At 41.9% G+C, this 22,910-nt stretch overlaps 1 protein-coding gene across 8 annotated transcripts in view; it reads left to right on the top strand.

Annotated features, from left to right (window-relative positions):
* Positions 1-22,910, top strand: part of TXNRD1 (thioredoxin reductase 1) — a 164,689-nt gene that overhangs the window by 92,905 nt on the left and 48,874 nt on the right. Inside the window, exons 1-2 of one of the 8 annotated variants that reach the window (XM_069099379.1) lie at positions 7,857-8,230; positions 10,086-10,188. The exons of 2 other annotated variants lie outside the window; for them this stretch is intronic. In XM_069099379.1, the coding sequence (XP_068955480.1) occupies positions 10,165-10,188 (24 nt within the window). In that variant the 5' untranslated portion in view covers positions 7,857-8,230; positions 10,086-10,164. Of the gene's footprint in view, positions 1-7,855; positions 8,317-9,975; positions 10,189-10,796; positions 10,914-22,910 lie in introns of those variants that run through there. 5 more of the 8 variants (XM_069099381.1, XM_069099382.1, XM_069099380.1 and 2 more) reach the window with 5 other exon arrangements.

Here is a 22,910-nt window from a genome sequence, read left to right on the forward strand (position 1 = left end):
CTCAGTTTCCTCCTCTGTAAAATGAGGGGCCAGATGGTCAGATTGAGAACCCTTCTAGCTGTAGACCAATGGTCCACTGAGTGATCTATCTTCCAGAATCCTCTAGGAGTATATGAAAAAAGAGGGAGAGAGAGAGAGAGAGAGAGAGAGAGAGAGGAGAGAGAGAAGGAAGGAGAGAAGAAAGGGGGAGAGAAAGGAGAGAGAAAAAGAAAGGAGTGATGAGGGAGAGGGAGGAGAGTGAGAAAGAAAGATGAGAGAGGAGGGAGGGAGAGAGAGAGAAAGGAGTGATAAGGAGGGAGAGAGAGGAGAGTGAGAAAGAGGAGAGAAGAGAGGAGGGAGGGAGGGACAGAGAAGAAAGATAGGAGAGAGAGAAGGAGGGAGAGAGGAGAGAGAGGAAGAGAGGAGGGAGGGGGGGGAGGGAGAGAGAGAGAGAGAGAGAGAGAGAGAGAGGTAACAACTGGAAATTAGGAAGTCCTGGGGAGAAGGTCTGTGGTACGTGACCTATTCCTTGGGCAGCATTCTTATGGATGGTAGAGAGGAGAGAATCTTGGCAGAGAGGCTAGTTAAGTTATTGAACAAGCCAAGGGAAGATGAGGGGCCTGAGTGAGGGGAGGGACTGTGGGTGTAGAGAAAAGGGGACAGTCAGGAGAGATGTGGAGGGACAGAACTTGGCAGCTGATTGTGGTGGGATGAGAGCGAAAAGGCAAAGAGGATACTGAAGCTTTGAACTTGAATGATAAGGATGGAGAAGACTTTCTCAGCCAATTCCAGTGTCTTCCCTCTGTTAATCATTTCCTACTTATCCTGTATATAGTTTGTGGCATTTGTTTGTCATCTCCCCCGTTAAATTGTGAGCTCATATTTCATATCCCTGGCATGTAGTACACAGTGCTTGGGCCATAGTTGGAGTTTAACACATGCTAATTCATTGGTTGAAATAAGGAAGTTGGGAGGCAAGAGCTGAACAAATGATGGTCTTTGAATGCATTTGCCATAAGAAATAATGAAAATGTGGAATACAGAGAACCATAGGAAGACTTATATGAACTGATGACAGAAGCAGGACCAGAACACTCAAAACTGAATGCTGTGAAATTACTTTTTAATATATAATTTATTTTTCTCCAATTACTTGTTAAACAATTTTTTAAAACTTAAAAAAAAAAAGTTTGAGTTCCAAATTCTTTTCCTCCTTCCCTCCTCTCCCCTCTCCTTGAGATGCTAATGCTGTGAAATGATAATAAGCAAACTTGGCCCCCAAAAGAGAGGTCACCCACCTTCCCCTGCTTCTTCTAAGAGAATGGGGGAAAGGGATTGAGTATAGAACACTGCCTAGAAAGTCAGACCTTTTCAAAGTGCTGGTTAGTTTTTGTGGTTATTCCTCTTTTTTTTTCTTTTGTTCTAAAGGATGGCTTTTTTGGAAGGGAAGGAGGGAGAGAATTTATGGGAATACATAAGAGAAATAAAACATTAAAATATATTTTTTTTAAAAATGAAATAAGAATGTTGGGAGGCAGAGTGGGTTTAAGAGGAATGATGATTTCAATTTTGGACACGTTCGGTTTGGTGTACCAGGAGTGGGTCGTTTATGATTGAGGATGGAGTATAGGGGACAGATAGAATGGGGCATCCCTGCTGTCAAATCTGGTCTCACACCCACTTAGGTGGCCCAGTGCTCTGCACAGCCTGGCACCACGTATGGGCTTAATAAATATTTATTGATTAACTGTGGTCAAGTCACTTCTCCCTCACCCCATTTCCTCATCTGTAAAATGGGTTTAATCAGGGAGATTGTAAAGATCTAATGAGATAAGTGCTTGTCTTAGAAAATATTTGAATAACTGTGTTTCACTACAATTGGTTTCTTTTTGTAATCCTCTGTATTTAATTTGACACCTTTTAGAACAAGGGTCTCAGAAGGGGTCCCTGGGCTTCACCAGACTGACTGTCCTTGGTGCACGGATGCCTGAACATCTTAGAGCCTTCCAAAATGGGAGGAGAATTTGGATGGTAATAAGAACAGCAACACAAGGGGAACTTTAATCTTTGGGATCTCAGAGAATTCACCAGCATTAATTAATCCCCTCCAAAATGCTCTGGGGCCGGTAAAGGGAGGTGTTGGACATTTAAGAGGCCCTCTGCAGCCGGGCGAGTTCCTGCGGCCCTTTTTGGATTGTGGGAGCCAACAGATCTTCTAGTCATTCCAAGGCAATTAAGAGAATTAAAACGAATGGAGACACGAAGAGGTGAAATCCTGCCAAAAGGAACATGGTTCATTCTTTGAAAAATGCATTTCTGTCTTCTCTCCCCTGCTACTCCTTTTGGGTTCTGGATGTGTCAGGGAAAGGCAGAGTCAGAGTTAATAACGGGCAATTACAATCCTTCAGTTCACAAGTGTTTATGAAACCCATATTTTGGGCAAAGTAGTGTTCTGGGCACTGGAGGAAAAACCCCAGCAACATGTTAAAGTTTAAGTTACATTATCTCCTTTGAGGCTTAGAGCAGACTTAGGAGGGTGGGTATCATAGCCCCCTTTTACAGACGTGGAAAATAAAGCACAGTGAGATTAAGTGACCTGTCTATGGTCAAACAGTGACTAAGGGTCAGAGGGAGATACTAGTGTGTGTCAGTCATAAACTACTAGTTTGTTGATTTATTAAATTTATTAAACTGAGGAGCAGTTAGGTGTTACAGCACAGAGAGCCCCGGACCTGAAGTTAGGAAGATCTGAGTTCAGACGTGGTCTTAAAACATTTACTAGCAGTGCAACCCTGGGCAGGTTACTTAGCACCTGTCTGTCTGAGTTTCCTCATCTGTGAAATGGGGGTAAAAATAGCACCTCCATCCCAGTGTCGTTATGAAGGTCTAATGAGACAACATGAGTACAGTACTTAGCAAATCTTTTATTATTTTGAAGAGGCAATCAGGGTTAATGACTTGTCCAGGGTCACACAGCTTGTGTCTGAGGTCAAATTTGAACTCAGGTCCTTCTGAGTCCTGGGCAGGTACACTATCCACTGTGTCACTTTGCTGCCCAGGACTTTGCAAATCTTGAAGATTATTTAAATATTAGCTATTATTATTTTCAAATACCAATTATGTGACTAATACTAACAGTACTACAGTAATAACAATAATCAATTATACCATTACAAACAGAAAATCCAAAGAGACTTAAACTGAACACTGTGTAGTTTTAAGGACGAAGTCAGTGGCCCCAAAGAAGAGTTGAGAAAATATACCTTGCGCCCTTCTTTCCAGAGGTGGGGGTTGTGGGTGCGGATAATAGCATACAACGTCAGACTTGGCTGATGAGTTGGTTAATTTTACTGAAGTGTCTCTCTCTCTTTTTTATTCTCTGTTATAAGGGATGGCTTGATAGGGGTGTGTGTATCTGTGTGTGAGTGTATAGGGGGCTGGGTTGCAGAAGAGATGGAGTCAGAAAGGAAGGCAATGTGAAAACAAAAGACACTGATAACTTTTTAAAAATTACTTGTGCATAAAATAGTGTGCTTGGTGCTCAGAGAAATATGGTTCTAGATGAGTCAGTCTTAACAAGGTTTATAGTCAAAGAGGAGATCACACACACACAACATGAAAATGTAGACAGTAGGGATTCTTAACTTGGGGATCGTGAACTTTTTTTTTTTGCTTTTTTGGTGGAGGGAAAGTAGGGCAGTTGGGGTTAAGTGACTTGTCCAAGGTCACACATCTAGTTTTGTGTTAAGTGTCTGAGGCTGGATTTGAACTTGGGTCCTCCAGACTCCAGGGCCGGTGCTCTATTTACTGCGCCACCTAGCCGCCCCCTATGAACTTGTTTTTAAAAATATTTTAATAACTATTTCAATATAATTGGTTTCCCATGCAATCTTCTATATTTTATTTCCTGCATCTAAACACACAATTCTGAGAAGGGCTTCATTTTTGTTGTGGGATCATTTCACTTGGGTGTGACTCTCTGGGACCCCTGTACCAATTCCCTAATCTTTCTCTTTTGTCACAGAGGGTTATGGGGGTTTTGGGAAGGTGAGGATGTTGTCATAGTGGTAGAAGGAGCTCTAGAGTCAGAGGCTTTGGTTCAGATTAGGAGCCCCAGGCTCACCCCAAATAATTTCCCTATGGTCAGGCCAAGTCAAATCAAGCATTAGGCATTTATTAGGCACCTTCTATTTGCCAGGCATTGTACTACGGGCTAGACCTACAAAGAAAGGCAGATGAATGAAAAATAAGGACTCACAGTCAAATGGAGGAGATGATATGTCAACAACTTTGTGAAAACAAGATCTATATGGGATAAATTGGAGGAATAATTTGCAACCATTCTGGAAACAAATTAGCTATATTCAGAATAATTGGAGATAATTAACAGGGGGAAGAGGGAAAGATTCTTGTAAAATTTTGCAGGATTTTAGCTGGGACTTGAAGGAAACCAGGGAAGCTGGGAGGTGAAGGTAAGGGAGAAGTCAGTGAGAGTTTTTGGAGGGGATTTTGTCCCCTAGAATCCACAGTGGTTGATAGCTGTGAGCTCTATATTAAAAATACACAGAAGAGGAGCAGCTAGGTGGCACAGTGAATATAGCACTAACCCTGAAAGCAGGAGGTTCTGAGTTCAAATAGTACCAGATACTGAATAGCTGTGTGACCCTGGGCAAGTTACTTAACCCCATTGTTTTCAAAAACAAAAACAAAAAAATACACAGAAGAAAAAAGTATTTCAGAAGGGGACATAAGCTGGGCAATCTGGTTACTTTCTTGTTGAATTTAGACTTGCACCAGTTACAGCTTCCTTTTTTCTCCCCAAGACACACAGAGAATATAGTGATCCAGGAGGGTCACTCAAGGGTTTTGTAGTGGAGGAGATTTGGGAATATTTGAAAGGAAAGGAAATAGTGGAAAGGGAGAAATGGAGATATAATGTAATATGATAAAATATAATGTAATGTAATAGAATAGAATATATAGTATAATATAACACAATAACATAATATAATAACATATAGTATATACTATATAATATAAATTACAGCATAATTATATAGTTATTATATACTATATAGTATGTATTATACTATGTAGTATATAATATACTATATATAATATGTTAAACTATATATAATATAGCATATATTATACTATATGTAGAATATCTGATATAATATAATAAATACAATATAGATTGTATAAATATATTTATTATATTACATTTACATTGTTTATAATATATTTATATAACATTATTTTATAATTTTATGTTATATAATTTTATGTCAATTTTATTATTAATATAGCAATACTATATTAATATGATTATATTATCATATATTTATATAAGAAATATGATATAATTTAATTAAAAATATCTGACACATAAGTTTTGGAGGTTTAATGATCACTAGATTCTGGAGAGGGAACACAGCTCTTTGGGAATTTGCAAAGGAGGAGATGCAGGGCTGGCAGATAGATCCAGAACTGGAAGGATTTGAAAAGCTACCTAAGTCTAAACCCCTACTTTACACAGATATATAAACCACAGTCCAGGGAAATGAGGTGGATTGTCCAAAGTTGCCCAGACATTAAGTGGCAGAGTTTGTTTATTTGGGAAAAGAGGAATTCCCCGACGGGAAGGCCGTGAGGGGCTGTACTTACCTGAGGGGCTGATGTCCAAAGACACCAAGGTGGGAGATGTCTGTGATATGTGAGGAATGGAAAGAAGGGGATACAGTAGTCAGCATTTGGGGCAGGATTTGAACCCAGGGTTTTCTGACTCTCAGGCCATTCTCCACCCACTATTCCTACATGCTGTCTCTTAAGTTTTGCAAAGTGCTTTGAAACCTTTAGAGAGCTGTGGCAGTATGTTAACCATTATCATCTTTTAATGCATTTGGCAGATTTGTGATCTAATTGGCATGACTGTCAGTGCAGATGGCACCCTATCCACACCTTTTTTTCCTAGTATAATCCTTGTTCACCCCCCTCCCATCAGTTATTTTTGAAGGATCTACCCAGAATCCTGGATGCATCTTATAATTCTGCTAGAATTCTCTTGGTATTGTTATGAGAGAACTATCTCCTCTCTTGAATTCTCATGGTGGGTAACTGCTGCAAATATATATTTACCATGACATAGAAATTATGGAGGTAAAAACCTGGGTTTTATTATTATGTTCAGGCCTCAGAGAAAACCTGAACCATCATTAGGATTCTAACAAGGCTTCTTAGAGAAAAAAAATAAATTGTCAGAGTGACAGAGACATAATTTTTACACATTGCAGTCCTGTACACTCCACTTAGGAAGTGAAAGTTAAGTAAAAGATGGACCCATAATCCTATATCTATCTATTCAGTGTCATAAGAATTGAACAGTCATAATCTCATGCATCCAGGGTGGGGAGCCTGCAGCCTTGAGGCCTCAAGCGCAGTGAGGCCACAAGTTCCCCACCTATGCTTTGTCAAATAAAGTAAACTAAGTCAGGTTCCAGATTAAACTGCATTTAGAAGATTCACAGTAGGCTGACTGAGGAGGACTCCCATGTTGCCAAGCATTTAAAGACAGTGGAGATTCTTTGGCTCTTGAGTAAATTTTTATATGGTGTGGGACAGGTTTCTGTGTTATTTCTACCACTTAAGAATGTGAATTCCTTGAGAGCAGGGACTGTCTCAGTCTTTCTCTTGGCACATAGTCAAAAACTCAATGTTTGTGTTTTTTTTTTTCAATTCCTTTACTGGTCCTTCATGGCCATCCTTATATACAATATACCTGAAAATGCTATATATAATTGTGAATAATTGTTATTCCCAAGCCCCATATGGCAGTATTCTGTATTTTTACTCCTAGAGGTAGACAGGGACTGCAGAGGCTTAATTAGGTTAACCCCTTCCTCTCTCTTTTCTCCCCATTTTACAGATGTGGAAACTGAGGCCCACACAGGTTAAAGTGACTTGACCAAGGTCATACAGCTAGTAAGTGTGAAAGGCAAGATTTGAACCCAAGTCCTTAGTTTCCAAAACCCTCTTTCATTGGGCCATTGCCCTTTGGGTCACCTGCCATTTTAAATTCTGAGATCCAGAATCCTTCACTCTCTTACACCAGCCACCCATCTCTTTCTCAGTGATGTCATTTATGGTACTAATTAAACCTAAGGACATCTTTAAAAAAAATTAAAAAAAAGTTATTCTGTTAAATATTTCCCAGTTACATTTTAAAATATTTTAACACTTATTTAAAAAAATTTGGAGTTCCAGATTCTCTCCTTCTTCCTGTCTATCCACTGCCCCTCAAGAAGGCAAGCAATATGCTCTCCAATTATATATGTGAAATCAAAGAATGATTAAATAGCGAACAGTTCTTATTCCTGAAGCATCTGGGGCAGCGTGTTGTAGCTTACCCAGAGCCCTCCGGGGATACCTGTTATTTTTCTTCTTTTAAAAATTCTTCTGTGGTCTTCAATCCTTATCACTTTCGGTAGGTGCCTAACTTTGCCAGCTGGTGCCAGGCTTCAGATTTAAATGGCTCACCATCCTTTGTCCTCAGGGCTGGGCACATTCCAGAATGAGAAATTTCCCCTTCCCAATGGCTCATGTTTCCGGCTTTTATCTCTCTTCCTGTCCCCCTTATCTCCCCAAGTCTTGAGTTGGCTTCCCACCCTCCTCCCACCCTTAGTATTAGGAATCAAGCTTCAGGGGGGAAGGGAAGGGAAGTAAGGTGTTGGGATGAGGTGGGCAGTTTATATTCCTCTTCCCTTCTCTTCCGTCATTCCCCATCCCTTTCACCTAGGGGGAACCCCAAATTGCCAGAAAAGACTGTCTCGAGTTAGGGAATTACTGGAGAACACTGCCTAAGGGCATGATCTAGCTCTGTTTATGGAAAGACCTGGTTTGTGTTTTTCCCGTGTCCCAGGAAGCCGTTCTCCCCTCTCCCCTACTTTGGGGAGAGGGCTTTTGGGGGCTAAGTGTGTGGAAGAGGCCAGGGGCAGCTCAAGGGGAAGATTTCTCCAGCTTCCAGAGACCAGCGAGATTTCACTTTGCTTAAGTGATCAGCCTGCTTTGTGTATGAGAAAGCTAAATTTTTTGCTTTGTCATTCTGACACTGGCCTTCTGCCCAGTTTTCTTGGGGAAAAGGAGGGAGTGGCTTCTGGCCGCTTAAAGTAACCGGGGGAACCTCGCTGCTGTTAGACCGGCCTGGGGAGGGAGGAAGCCCAGGACCTTGGATGAAGAGACCGATTCCACCCATGTAAGATTGTAAGACCTCAGCCTTCGCCCTCTCTGAGCATTGCTGTGCTCTGGACATCTGAATTGTGACTCCTAACTTGGTCTTGGGTGGGTTGCTTGAAACCGATTCAAGGCTAAGCATAAATCTAGGCTGGATTAGGTAGGAGGGGAGGGGGAGTCAGGGACGACTGGCCTTGCCAGGAAGGGTGGGATGCTCTTAGCTTATGGGGGGCTTTGGCCGCTGTTCAGAAAGAGCGTTGCCGGCCTGTTTGAGCGAAGGATGTGCCATATGGTACAGTGTGGAGGGTGAGACTTGGACAGACAGGCGGATGATGTCTACTCCCTTCTTTTGGGAGTGTGTCTGTGGGTGAAGACCGCCCCTTTTCCCATGACTATAAAGCCTGTGTTGGAAATGGGAGGCATAGTGGATTGAAACGGTGATCTTGAAATCCAGAAAGAGCTGGGTTTGAATTTTGGCGCTGTGTGACTCCGGGTTTTGTTTTTCCTCCTCTGTAAAATGGGGTAATAACATTGCCTCCTTAGGGTTGTTGAGGAGATTAAGTGAGATCAAGGGGTTTTTAAACTTTATATAAATATCAGCTATTATATTGTCATGCATACTGGCTAATGACAAATCCCAGCTATGACTACCCTAGAGTGTAGACTCTGTGTTTGGTGACCTTGATTTTAAGTTATTCCTTAGAACAATTTGTCGTTTGCTTTGAATCACAATGGTATGGCCTTGTTGAAGTTTACCCATCTGTAAAACAGGATTATTTAGCTCTTGTCTCTTTCAAAGTAGTAAAGGACCTGGCCGGACAACTTTGGTCTTATAACAGAACCCCTCTGTGCAATGATCTAGCTGTTTATGAAAAGAACAGTTTTGCATTTTCATTCCCACCTGAAAGAAGGAAGAATGGTGGAGGATTATGGAAGCTGAGATTGGAGCTGGAGACCCTTCCTATCCGAGACCTGTTCTTTTCCCGGCCCCCCCCCCCCCCAGTGAATTGCCTCACCACCATTCTGAGCCTTGGTTTCCACATCTGTAAAAATAGGGGTTTGGACTGGATGACCTTCAATGTTCCTTCCAGCTCTAAATCTGGGATATTCTATTTTAAGGCATTTAGGGCTATTGCATAATTGTCGGAGCCTCAATTTTCTCATCAGTAGAATGGGGGTTAATGCCGCTTGAAAAGAAAGTGCTTAATCACTATGTAAATACTATTAATAATAATAATAACAAAAAGTTCCTGAGATGGAAGTGCCCTGAAGGTATAAAAAATTCTTTATTTAACATAGGGTGTGACTTTTCAAAGGAACACCTAACCATTCATTTAATCAGATTTCTGCTTTTGCTGCAAAGTCCAAAGTTCTACCTCTTTTCTATTTGTGGAAAACTTTAGTAGTGAAGACTCCAGTTTCTTATTCTAGACTTTCTTGAATTGTGTTTGAGGGATGAGGTGGAACCTAGAAAGGAAAATTAATTTCTTCTTAAGTTAAAACTTTGGATGGTTTCAGTCTGTCAAAACTCTGGTATCCGTACTGTCTTCTGACACTTCATTTATTGTTTAACTGTGTCCATTCTCATACTCAGAAATCCTGATCTAGTGGGTTTTCTCAGGGGGAAAAGTTAAGCAAGTTTTTGGCACAAAGGTTGAGATTCACGTTTACTTGCCGCCTGGTATCTGATAGCTTTAGGCAATGCCGCATTACAAATCCCTGGGTTAAATTAAGGATGGTCACCCACACTGGGGAGGGAAGGAGAGTCACAACCTACCCAAGCCCCTCCCCCTGGTTATTGGCATTCCCAGACTGCTGCTGTCTTCTTAAAGGAAAGAGCCACAGACTTTGGGCTCCCCTAATTTTGTGTGCTACAGGGTGGTCAGAGACTCCAAGGAACTGACGGAGAATTAACTTTACCCAGAAACAGCCCTCCTGACTTGGGAACAAGGAACCATGGGAGACTATGAGCAGCTGAAGGTAGGAAACCTGAGAAGGTTCCCTGGCTACCTAAACCCAGCCAATTCAGCCCTGCCCTCTCGTTCGGTTCACCTGGGTCACACAGTGAATTTCATTCAAGAAACAAAGCTCCCTTTAGACGTCTACCGGGACAGGTTCTTTTGATGCTTGTAGCAAAAAATATGTGCCTTAAAATTGTGTCAGACAGCTCATTGGGCTCCTGAGCTTCCTTCCCTCTTATGAAATGAAACTGTAAGAAGGTTTTCATTTTTATAAAAAATAAGCTTATTTTTTTCCCCTATGGCCTGCTGCTAAATATAGTAATTTCCTCTGCTGCATAAATGTGAACTTCGAGTTTAATTCAGCAGTGGTTGAGGGGTGGGGGTAATATAAAGAAAGCATTGGAAATGAAAATCAGGAAACATGGATTTGTTTACATAATTATACCCTCAGTGGTCTAAAACCAGCCTGTTAAAGCTAAGGACGGTTAGTTTTCTTAATTTCTTTTTTAAAAAAATTGTTAAAAATACTAGTCCAAAGGCCCTGGGTGGTGGGGGAGGGACCGGCCTCTCTGAGCTGAGCGGGATGATAGGGGAAAAGTGCAAAGCTCTTTGAAGAAATCAGTTTCCCATCAGGCCCCTCGGTAGCCAGGAGCCTGTCGGGAGGGAGCTGGTGGTAGCCGAGGAGGAAGAAATATCCTTCCTGGGGTCATGGCAGATAACTGTCCCCCATCTGTGGAAAGAGAGGTAAGTAGGGCGTCAGGGCAGGGGAAGAGATGCTGGGATGGGGATGCTGGTGTGCCTGGTGAGCGAAAAGGAGCAGCAGGAGATCTAGTAGGAAGCTTGGCCTTAAATCTTTTCCCGCCTCCTCTGGCCAGGACTCTGTGCCCCTCCCCCATTTCTGGATCTAAAGAACAAACTCCTGGGTTTTTTGGCTCCCTTGTAGTATCCAGCTTTTAATTTCAGGTTTAGATTTCCCCAGGATTGTGGTCGCCCATTTCCTATAGCTCAGAGGAGGGGTCGGGTAGAGGTAGGGGGCTGGGGTGGGACGGGTTGGTGCTGGCATTTAATGTTTACTAAGGGCTCTTGGTCTTTAACTAAATCTTGAAGATGGTGGCTCAGAGTTCTACCAAGCAGAACTGCTCTAAAGAGAAACCAGGTGCCCCTAGTTCTGTAAGGGTAGAAGTAACCTCACACCTTTTAACTACCCAGAGGAGCCCCTCTGCTAGAGGGGCTGATCTTTGTTTAAATGCCTGAAGACTCTTCTGTTAAACCTCTTAGCTCTACCAGCTACACGTCTCATTTTGCAGTCTAAGCCCTTTGGGTTTAGAAAAAGGGAAAAAAAACACAAATTGAAAGAAACACTTTTACTTTTTTAGAGACCCAGAGCAAAGGAATGTGGTTAAGAACTCAGAAGCAGCCAGTAGATGAGTTAGGAAAGAGTTAAGGCAGGCATGGAAAACCCTGGCTTTGGAGTCAGGGGGTCATGTTCAAAATACCACTTCAGTAAATTACTGTCTATGCTGGGACAAGTTACTCAAGTTTTCTGGGCCTCAGCTCAGCTGTCTGTAAGATCTGTAAAATGAGAGGACTGAATGAGATTAGGAGGTTTTTTTTTCCTTTTTCCTTTTTTTTGTTTGTTGATCATGGACACCTCAGGAAAATAAAAAAAATACATAAAATAAAATGTATAGACTTATAAATGAAACTAATTATTATCTATTTATCTGCTCATATACCTCAGGTTGAGAACTACTGAGCTAAATGAACTCTGAAGTCCTTCTCACCTCTGTCCTGGATCCTACAGGAGGGGATAGAAAGGTTTTTAGTGACCCTAAGAATCAAAAGTGTAACATAGGACAAGAAAGAAGGGAGTGTGGTACATTGTAGTCAGAGGACTTGGATTCAAATCCTACTGTGAAGGATTACTGCTCGTGTAATCTTAAAACAGGTGTTTTAATTTCTCTGTTTCCTCATCTGTAAAATGAGGGAGTTGAACTCTGCGGTTCCTTCCTGCTCTAAGTCTATAAATATGACTCCCTTTACAAGTTACTTCCTTCTGTCAAAGTCTTTGAGCGTATGAACCCTCTTTACAAGTTACTTCCTTCTATGTGCCTTAGTTTTCTCATCTGTAAAATGGTTTGGACTAGATGACCTCTGAGGTCTCTTCCTGCTCTTAAGTCTATGAACTGATAAATTGAGTTTATATTCCAGTAGAATGTAACTGCCAGAGGGCAGGGCCTGCTTCCTTACTGTGCTTATATAATGTTATGTATTTAGGATCTAGTAAGTGGGGCTTCTCTTCTGTCCCTGTTGCTTAGCACAGTACCTTGCATTGAAATGGCAAAATAGATTCTCTTTGTCTGACTGACTGCATAATAGACAATTATTGATTTAAATTGTTGAACATCATAATCTTTTCCCCCTGAGCCCTTACTGTCTGTTATCTAAAAATTTGTATGTATTCTCTATTAACGATGTTATTCTTGTAACTGTTTTAAGGGACAGGAAGTATGTGGTACCTTGGAAACCGAGCTGATTTGGGGCATGAATCCCATCTCTGTGTGTGACCCTGGGCAGTCTCTTAACCTTTGGGGATCCTCTTCTTGAATGAAGGATGAACAGCTGTGCTTTAATTTCCTGATTTTGTAAAATAAGAAGGCCTGGAGGGCTATCTGACTTCTCTGTCCCCTGCCAGCTCTAAATCAGCCATCCTTTCTCTTCTTAAACCTTTTTATTTATCTTACCACTTTTCACCACCAACACAAGTTTGTTGAAGGAATGGATTTTCCCCTCCCTTTTGAGGCACCTTAAGGTAGTAGAATAGTGTTAGGGCTCAACTCCAGAAGGCCTGGGCTTGACTCCTGCCTCAGACAAATCATTTAACTTCTGGACCTCACTTTCCTCTCCTATAAAATTTCTAATCCTCTGATTAATATAATAATAATTCCCAGCTTGATCATAAATGTTTGTGTATGGAGTCAATACATGCTTTTGATCTGCCTAGGGTTCCATTCATTTCCTGTTTGATTCAGAGCATCAATGAAAAGTCACATTGAGTTAAGAGTGTGGGAACCAGGGTTATCTGTGCCATTTAAACTCCTGGGATCACAGGTCATAGAATTTAGAGCTGAAAGAGGGAGCTGGACCTAGGTCACCTGGTTTCCTTTGGCAGATCTGGAAGCCTGAGACAGGCCACAGATCACCCTCAAGGTATGGAAGCAGGAATTGGAACCTGAGTCTTCTGACCTGAAAGCCAGTAATGTTTCTAGTAGAACTTGTTCTCCCTTAGCACAGTAATAGCTTAGCATGTAATAAGCACTTAGTAAATGCTAGCAGACTGATTCTCCCACTGATTCTTTAAACCCCAGTGAAAAGGCTTTTTTCCCTTCCACGCTTGGGGTAGTTTTTACTTTTGTTATATTCAAATAAAAAGAGTACATTAGAGAGCTAATAATTTTACAGTCAAAAATTTGAATCCCTTCCCTCTTTCTCCAAAAAAAAATCAAAGGAGAAATAAAATTGGGGAGATTAAGGAATCGATTTTGTTGTTATTCAGTCCTTTTTTAGTCTAACTGCTCATTTTACAGATGAGTAAACTGAGGCTCAGAGAGTTAAAGAAACTTGCCCATGGTCATATACATAGGAGCATCCCAGAGCTGGAAGGAACCTTTTGTTGTCCACTCATTGTTTCAGTCAATCTGACTCTTCATGATCTTATTTGGGATTTTCTAGGCAGAGATACTGGAGTGGTTTGGCATTTCCTTCTCCAGCAAATTTGACAGAAGAGGAAACTGAGGCAAACTGGGTGAAGTGACTTGTCCAGGGTCACATGTCTAGTAAATGTCTGAGGCTAGATTTGAACTCCTGTCTTCTGACCTCAGGCTTTCTATCCACCACACCACCTAGCTTTACAAGGGCATTGTTAGTGAATTGTAAAGGCCTCTGGCTCTGCAGGCTACTTTTTGGTTGTAATTGAGGAATGAGTGGTAGTTCAGAATTTTTTTTTTTTTTAGGAAGTGGGCTTTAAGAAAATAATATAGATAAAGGGATAGTGACTGGACATGTGATTTCACCGATAGTGAGTACTCTTTTTACTAATATAGGTTGGTACCTTCTCTAGAATTTATATTTTCTGAATTGCTAGGGGAAGACTTAGGTGCAGCACCCAGCCCAGCGTTACATAAGGCAGTAGGCATTAAAGGTAAGACTGGAACACAAGCTTTCTTGGTTCTGAAGCCATTTCTTAAAGGAAGTGTAAAGTGGATTGCTAATTAGGTTGGCTGGAGTATAATGGAAAGGCTAAGGTTTAACAGAAGACAGAGCTGTAGGTCTGAATGGAGAGAATTGTTGGATCAGAGATTTGAAACCTGGAAGGAGCTTTATTTTATTTTATTTACTCATTCACTCATTCATTCGTTTATTTGAAAGGAGCTTTAGAGAGCTCTGTGACTCAGAGCCAAATTCCTCACCTGTAAAATGAAATTGTTGGCCTCAGTCATCTCTAAAGCTGTTTATTAAATGCCTACTATGTGCCAAGCACTGTGTGAAGTATTGGGGCATGCAAAAAAAAAAGGTGCCTGCCCTCAGGGAGCTTACAATCTAATGGGAGAGACAACATACAAACACATATATACAAAACAAGCTGTATACAGGATAAATAGGAAATAATTAGCTGACCTTTACAGTGCACGACCCTTAATTTCTCCAATTTTAGGCATTAGAATTAAGAGGGGCTGGGGAAGGCCTCCCTAGAAGGTGGGATTTTGGTTGGAACTGAAGGAGGCCAGAGAGGTCAGTGGTAGGAGTGGAGAAGGGAGATCATTCTAGGCATGGGGACAGTCAGAATGCCTGGAGCAGAGAAGATGGAGTCCAGGTCACAGAACACCTAGGAAGCCGGTGTCACTGGATCAAAGGATACATGTCAGGCAGTAAGGACCCAAGCACACTTCAGTCAGACCACTTTGACACACATACTTTCTCATCGGTGGGGGCTTTTGGTTAGAGAAAAATTTGGATCTATATTTTTTTGTTTTTTTGTTTTGTGGAAGTAGGCAGCCCAGGCCTTGAGTTTCCAGGAAAAAAAAATGTGACCAGGCTTATGCTACCAGTTTACACATTGGTCCAAGTAATTTCCCACCCTGTTGAGGATCATTCTTAGCCCTGCTCACCCCGACTTCCCCCTCCCCAATTATTCAGCCTTCCATCTCTCCATCAAACCTGGATATAGGAACTCACCAAGACTATACCCACTCTCTATCTTTGTGGAATGAAGCTTCCACACAGAATGGAGATACTGTGATTGAAGCTGGAAAGGAGATTAAAAAAAGAAAAGTCATGGAAAGAGTCTTTGATTTGGAGTCTGAGGACTAGGGTTCAATTCTTGTCCGCCGTGTGACCTTGGACCAGTCACTTCACCTGCTTGCTCCTGGACTCAGTGACCTCTTCTTCCACCTCCTGAGCGTCCTCATACTTAGTATGTTCCCAAATATGGGATCCTCCAAGGCTCGGTTCCAGAGCTGCCCCCTCCTCCCCTTCCCTAGTGGGCATTGCTTTTCCCCCTCCTCCCTCTATATTGTATTTACTCGTCTATGCTGCATTCCCCCTCCTGAAGAGTATACACTTCTGGAGGGTAGGCAGTTGTGTTTTTTATCTGTCATCAGATGCTTATTGGTTGATTGATCCTTTTTCCTTTTACCCTCCACACAACACCTTGCAAATAATAAACTGTGATTGGAGATTGAAGACTGGAGGGCACCTCAGGCGATATCTAATCCAGTCCCCTCATTTTACAGAGGAGAAAACGGAAACTCACTTAGGCACAGTGACTTTGCCAAGGTCTTCCAGCTAGTACTTGGCAGAGGGGGAGGGATCAGACCCAAGTGCTCTCATTGCAAATCCTTTCCTCCCCATTGAGCTCCTTGGCCTCCCTCCTTACTGTATGTTAGGTGAGGATGCCCGCATTACAAAATAGCATAATGTTCTTATTTAAAAAGCCATTTTAATCTTTTCATCTCTTTTGGAAGGTGGCCCTCTTGTTACTTTTTTTCCCTTGTCAATTAAGAAGCCTATTGATCAAGAGATAAAAATGTGGCGGTAGGCGTTTATGGTCTGGGTGATGGAGCCAGAGAATGATTATAAGATTCTCAGGAATGGCGATCCATTCTTTAAGTGATCAAAGGTCACATGGCCCATTAGTAAACCTGACAATGCCTTAATTTGGCTTCTCTGGTCATGGATTCCAAGTGACAGGTTAAAAAAAAAGCAGGGAGAGAGACTATTTCCTGCTTTTTATACTGGCCTGAGTCACTGTCTTTTGGAAATCTTGTCTATAGAGTAAGATTCAGTCCTGTGATGTAGTGGGAGTTCTGAACTTGGAGTCACAAGACCAAGGAGAGCAGTGTGGTATAGTAAAAACAGCTCTGAAACTGAGTCATGGAACCCAGGTCAGATCCTGTCTCCCTTGATGATATTGTGGTTGAGCTCTGAACCTGGAGTCAGGAAGGCCCCAAGTTTGAATCTGGCTTTAGATTCTTTCGAACTTTGTGACCCTGAACAAGTCAGCTCTCTTGGCCTCAGTTTCCCCATCTATAAAATGGGGATGATGATTATTGTATCCTACCTCAAAAGGCTGTAAAGCTCAAATGAGAAAATATATGTAAAACATTTTCCTAAACTGTGTTGTGAGAATTTCCAGGGTCCTTAACTAGCTACTGCCCAGATAAGCCAGCATAGGAGACAGGCAGACAGACAGGTAAACAAAATGCAGTTTATTCACTCAAGAGTGTGAGACATCACATCAGTTAGGTGATAGACACGTGTGCCTTAACTGGAGAGATCTCTCTGTCTCTTCCCTTCCTCCCTGACCCCCCACCGTATTCTATCGTCTGTCTGTCTCACACACACACACACACACACACACACACTCATTTTTTGTTTGTTTTGGAGCTTAAGTGACTTGCCCAGGGTCATACAGCTAGTAAGTGTCTGAGGCTGGATTTGAACTCAGGTCCTCATGACTCCAGGGCCCCTGCTCTATCCACTGTGACACCTAGATGTCCCCATGTCAGCTCTTCACTGACTACTTTTAACTCTTAAGAAAATTCTCAACACCTGTAAAGTACTATATCAATGCTATTATTTTTATTACCTGTGTGACCCTGGGCAAGTCACTTCACCCTGTTTGCCTCAGTTTCCTCATCTGTTAAATGGGCTGGGGAAGGAAATGGCAAATCTCTCTAGGATCTTTGCCAAGAAAATCCCAAATGTGGTCATGAAGGGTCAGATGTGACTGAAAAACGGCTCAACAACAAAAAAAGGACCTTTCCAGCTTTAAATCTGTGATGGGGTATGAATGCTGGCTCTTTCCCACTTACTATATGAGCGACCTTAGGCCTGTTCTGAGTCTGTTTCTTCACCTAGAGAGGACTGTGCTGGATGACTGACCTCTGGGATACCTGGAGAAGACTGTGGTCCCTGAGCTGAGCCTCTGAGGGGGCTGTCATTGTTCCCATCTTATTGATGAGGGAACTGAGGCCATGAAAGGTCCCTATGTCTGAAGCAGGATTTGAACCTTCATCTCTTGGTTCCAAGTCTAACACTCCAGTTGTGCCTGGAGGATGTTGGAGGATCCTGCCAGCTAGAACTGACAGTCCCCTTGTTTTTTTTTGTGGGGATGAGAATGAGAAGGGGAGATTTCTGTTGTCCCCATCCCCCTACCATGCAAGTCTACTGATTCCAAGGGGATTCCCCCCCTTCTTTTTAAGATTTCCTTCACTATGATTCTCATGCATGTTAGGGCCACCATAGACAGGAACCAAAAACCTGGGCTGCATTGGGGCCAGAATTCAGGTTTGGAATCCAGACTCGTCCTGGCTGGTTCAGTAGCTTTGGGCTAGATAAGTAGGCAGCTGGTCTCCTGAGAATCCCCTGTAAAATGGGATTACTAATACTTTATAAGGATGTAGCCAGGATTAATTGATTTCCTAAGGAGTTTTGAGATCTTTAGATGAAAGGCTTTTTCAAAGCAAATTAGTATTATTTCTGGCCTGTGTTCTCTAAGCCAGGGGAAAATAGATGCAGGAATGTTGGCTTATCTTTCCCAAGCTTTTCTGATGTGGCATTTGTTAGATCCAGGTGGCTTTTTGAAAGTTTGAAGGATTCAGATCTTTTTTTTTTTTTTTGCTTTTTTTTGGGGGGAGGGAAGAAGGTAGGGAAGTTGGGGTTAAGTGACTTGCTCAAGGTCACATGGCTAGTTTTTTTGTGTGTGTGTGTTAAGTGTCTGAGGTCAAATTTGAACCCAGGTCCTCCTGACTCCAGGGCTGATGCTCTATTCACTGTGCCACCTAGCCACCCCTGGATTCAGATCTTATATTTGATACTGTGTGGCCAGCTGTGTGACCCTGAGCAAGGCACTTAACTTCCATCTGCCTCAGTCTCTTCACAAGATAGGGATAAGAAGCGCCTACCTCCCAGAGTTGTGACTATCAAGGGAGATCGTTTTAAAGCGCGTAGCACACTACCTGGAACACATTAAGCGATATGTAAATGCTAGCTAATATTATTACTTGCCTTATCAATTAACCAATAAGCAGTTCTTATATGCCAGACACTGTACTAAGCTCATAAAACAGATGCAAATGAAAAGACAGTCCCTGTCCTCAAGGAACTTACATTCTTTTTTTTTTTTTAAGCAATTGGGGTTAAGTAACTTGCTCAAGGTGACACGGCCAGGTGTTTCTGGGTGGGTGCTAAGTGTCTGAGCCCAGGATTGGATCTCCAGGTCTTCTCAACACTGGAGCCGGGGCTCTTACTTGCTGTGCTACCTGGCCGCCCCAGGAACTTACATTCTAAAGGTGAAAGACCACACATGAACGAGTTGAAAACAGGATGTGTGTGTGGGAACAATTAGTTAGTAAGCATTTATAAGCATTTATCAAGTACCTACTGTCTGCCTTGGGCTGGAGATGCAAAGACAAAACATAAAACCATCCTTCTTCAAAATGAGTTAATTGTTCTGAGGATCCAGTGAGAAAAGAATTGATAGAGAACCCTTTGCAAAATTTGAAGCACTATGATAAACTTGGTAACTTACCATTAACCCATTAAACTCTTAGTGTCCCCCAGGTATCTTCTTTTCTAAGAGTAGAAGTTATCAGGGAGTGGCCGGTCTGCTCCAGTGGATGGAGATTCCACACTGGGACTTTTTATATAGACTAAAATCTCAGATCTTCCCCTTCCCACCCTCCCATTGTTATCCACCAGCTGTGGAGGCTGGCATGGTTACATTTTCCTTGAGATACAAACAATCAATCAATTATCAGTCATTTATTAAGTATGTAGGCAATGGGCCAGGCTCATAATTACTGTTATAATAGGTGTTTCCTCTACCCCTTCCCCCCCTCCCACTAGGACTTACTGGAGATGTAATCATCAGTTCTATCTAAACATTAAAAGGTGTGGCCAAAGTCATATCACCTGTAGGGGAGTGGAATGGGGAGGTCAAAGCGGAGCACTGAACTCCATTGCCCCTGGGGTCCCTCCCAATTCAAATTATTTATGAATCATTAGCTTTGTTTTATAATTCTCCTGACCTTTTGAAATATAGTGCTAGCATGGAACAGAACTGAATGCCACACACGTTCACAAAGGGTTTTTCTTCTTGGTTAATGTTCTTTTCCTGTTGAAATTAACAGCCACCTGTGTATGTGTTTTGCCACAATAGAAAGAATATAAGCTCCTTGAGGGCAGGGACTAATTTCTTTTTCGTTGTCTCCCTAGTACTGATTGATAATATGTATATGTTGTCTTTCCTTATAGACTGTATGCTCCCTGAGGGCAGGGGCTGCCTCATTTGTCTAGTGAGCCCCAACATCCAGCCACACTCAGTCTGCACATAGTAGGCACTTCTTACGCTCTTTGTTTGATTGACTTGTACATGGTTTCTCCTCTCATGGCATGTAACTGCCTTGAAGTCAGGGATTATTCCATTTTTTTTTTTGGAGGGGGCAAGGTAGGGCAGTTGGGGTTAAGTGACTTGCCCAAGGTCACATGGCTAGTTTTTGTGTTAAGTGTCCGAGGTCGGATTTGAATTCGGGTCCTCCTGACTCCAGGGCCGGTGTTCTATTCACTGTGCCACCTAGCCACCTCTGATTGTTCCATTTTTTGTCTTTGTCTTTTTCTTTCTGGCACTTAGCATGATGGCTGTCATAGAGATACTTTGTACATACATGTTAAGCTAGTGAATTGATGATAGAATTTTCATTTTATTCATTTTTGGAGTGCAGCACTATCTTTTTGCCATAGATAGTCTTCAAATTAAATTGAGAATTTCTTGACTTTTTGACTAAAATCAATTATAGCCAAGTAACTTCATTTAAGATTGTACCCAGTGAAGTTGAATTTTTGTTTTGAGAATTCTTTTTAGAATTAAATAGTTACATCCTTTAAGCTGATGGGAACTAACCTGTAACATGTAGCACAAAGAGGATCATTACTGATGTAGGAATAATAAATTCCATTTAGAGAGTGGTTTACAATTTCAAAGTTATTTTCTTGTTATCTTATTTTATTCCTCAGACCAGCCCCAGGAGGTAGGTAGGGTGTTATTAGGTAGGTAAATATTACTCTCCAGCTGCTGGGGCCACTGTGGGTGTGGGAACAGGTATCACCCGAAGAATGCTGTTGTTACATAAAAGGTTTCCTTGGGCTAGCCTGGGAACCAAATGACATTTATTATATTGTTTCTATGGGCAAATTCTATCTGACCATACCTTCCTTATGGGGTTACTCTGTGGCGACCCTCTCTAGGAGTTAACAATCAATTTGGAATTGCAGTTCACCGTTTTGGGGAAGATAATTGAAAGTTTTTTTTTTTTTTTTGATAGAATGCAGAAGGGTTTACTGTGTCAACATTACTGGAATAGATTTTAGAGAACTTTTTAAGGCAACAAAATGAACATTTGGGTTTTCTTACAATTTAGAAACTGACTTGGTACTTACAGCTTCTAAAACAAATTTCCACGTCTGTTGCGCCTGCAGCTCCTAACACACTGGTATAATAGAATGCTGAGTTTGGAGGTGAGAAGTCCTGCATTCAAATTTCACCCCTGCCTGTTAGTAGCTGGATGATTATGGGGAAGTGATATTATGCCTCCCAGGCCCCCACCCATGTCTCTCATGGACTAGGTTACTGGACAGAACCTTCTTGCTTTTATACTATACTTAGGCTGCAATAGTATCTAGTCATGGTTACAAGCTCTGTCATTCAGATATCTGAGAGCCTAAAATAAAAATAATGATAATGACAATGATGTGTATTTAGTACTTTTAAGCTTTACAGGGAGATTTATATACCTGATCTCTTCTGTGTTATAGATCAAACTATAATGTGTCTATATGTATCACCCCATTTTACAGATGAGGTTCAGAACAGCAGTGACTTATAATGATGAGATCCCAGGTCCAGAGTTCTGAGGCACCTTAGAGTCTATCTTGTCCAACTCTCTCCTTTTAAAGATGAGGAAACGGTCCCAGAGAGGCAAAGAGACTCAAAGGCCTATCTCATCTACTCTTCCCCCCTCCCCCCATTTTACAGTTGAGGAAACTGAGGCCCAGGGAGGCCACCTGTTTTAAAATCATAGATCTAAAGCTGGAAAGAACCTCAGATGTCCATTTACTCCTTTCACCCCATTTTACAGATGAGGAAATTGAGGCCCAGGGAGATGCATTGATTCATTCAAGACCATGCAGGCAGTCACTTGCAGAGCTGCATTTTGCATTCAGGTCTTCTGACTCTAAATCCATCCTTCTCTTCTGTGGCACGATGCTGTTCTCTTATATTAATTGGTAAATGTCAGGTGTTTTTCTGGTTAAATTTGTCATAGATTCAAAACTTGGCAGAGCATGAAAGGACCTTAGAGATTGCCTAGTGACACAGGTGGGAACCTGTGGCCTCCAGGCCACATGTGGCCCTCTAGGTCCTCAAGTGCAGCCCTTTGGCTGAATCCATACTTCAGAATGAATTCTGCCCTCAGGCAGCATACAGTCTATAAGAAAAATCTTCATAAAAAGATTTGTTCTATAAAACTTGGATTTGGTCAAAAGGCTGCACCTGAGAACCTAGAAGACCACATGTGGCCTGGAGGCCACAGGTACCCTACCCCTGAGTCTTGGTTCACAAAGGGTGATCTGGGGACTGCTGAGGGTCCCCAAGACCCTGAGAGGGGGTTTGCAAGGTCAAAGCTATCTTCACAACAATGCTAAGGTCTTTTAATTTCTAATATGGTAAATCTCAATAGATCCCCACATAAACAAAAGTTTTTAGGGAGTCCTTGATTTCTTAAAGTGTTTCTGAGGCAAAAAAGGTGATTTAGACTAATGCTTTGCTTTTAGAATAATAGATTGAGAGCTGGAGGGGACCTTGATGACCCTCTGTCAAATCAAATGCAAATCTTAAAGCTCTATATAAATGCCAACCATTACTCTTATTTTCTGACTCAACCCTTTTTTTTTTGAGAGGAGGAAATTGAGGGCTAGGGGTCACTGAGCTAGTTAGTGGCAATCAGGGCTTGAACCTGTGTTCTTCTGAGTCCTGGTGCCGTAGTATTTCCACTCTACTTCTGCAGATGCTCTTGCTGCTGCTGCAGCTTGAGATTTAGGGTTGCCTGCTGGGTGTTTCCTTCTGTCCAAGATCGTCCACCTGTCTCTGGTTCAGGTGCAGACGCCTTTCCTGGGCTGAATCAG

Source organism: Petaurus breviceps, unplaced genomic scaffold (genome assembly GCF_028583685.1).
Source record: "Petaurus breviceps papuanus isolate PSGF00001 unplaced genomic scaffold, PetGlider_PUasm1.0 379, whole genome shotgun sequence".
NCBI classification, from domain to species: domain Eukaryota; kingdom Metazoa; phylum Chordata; class Mammalia; order Diprotodontia; family Petauridae; genus Petaurus; species Petaurus breviceps.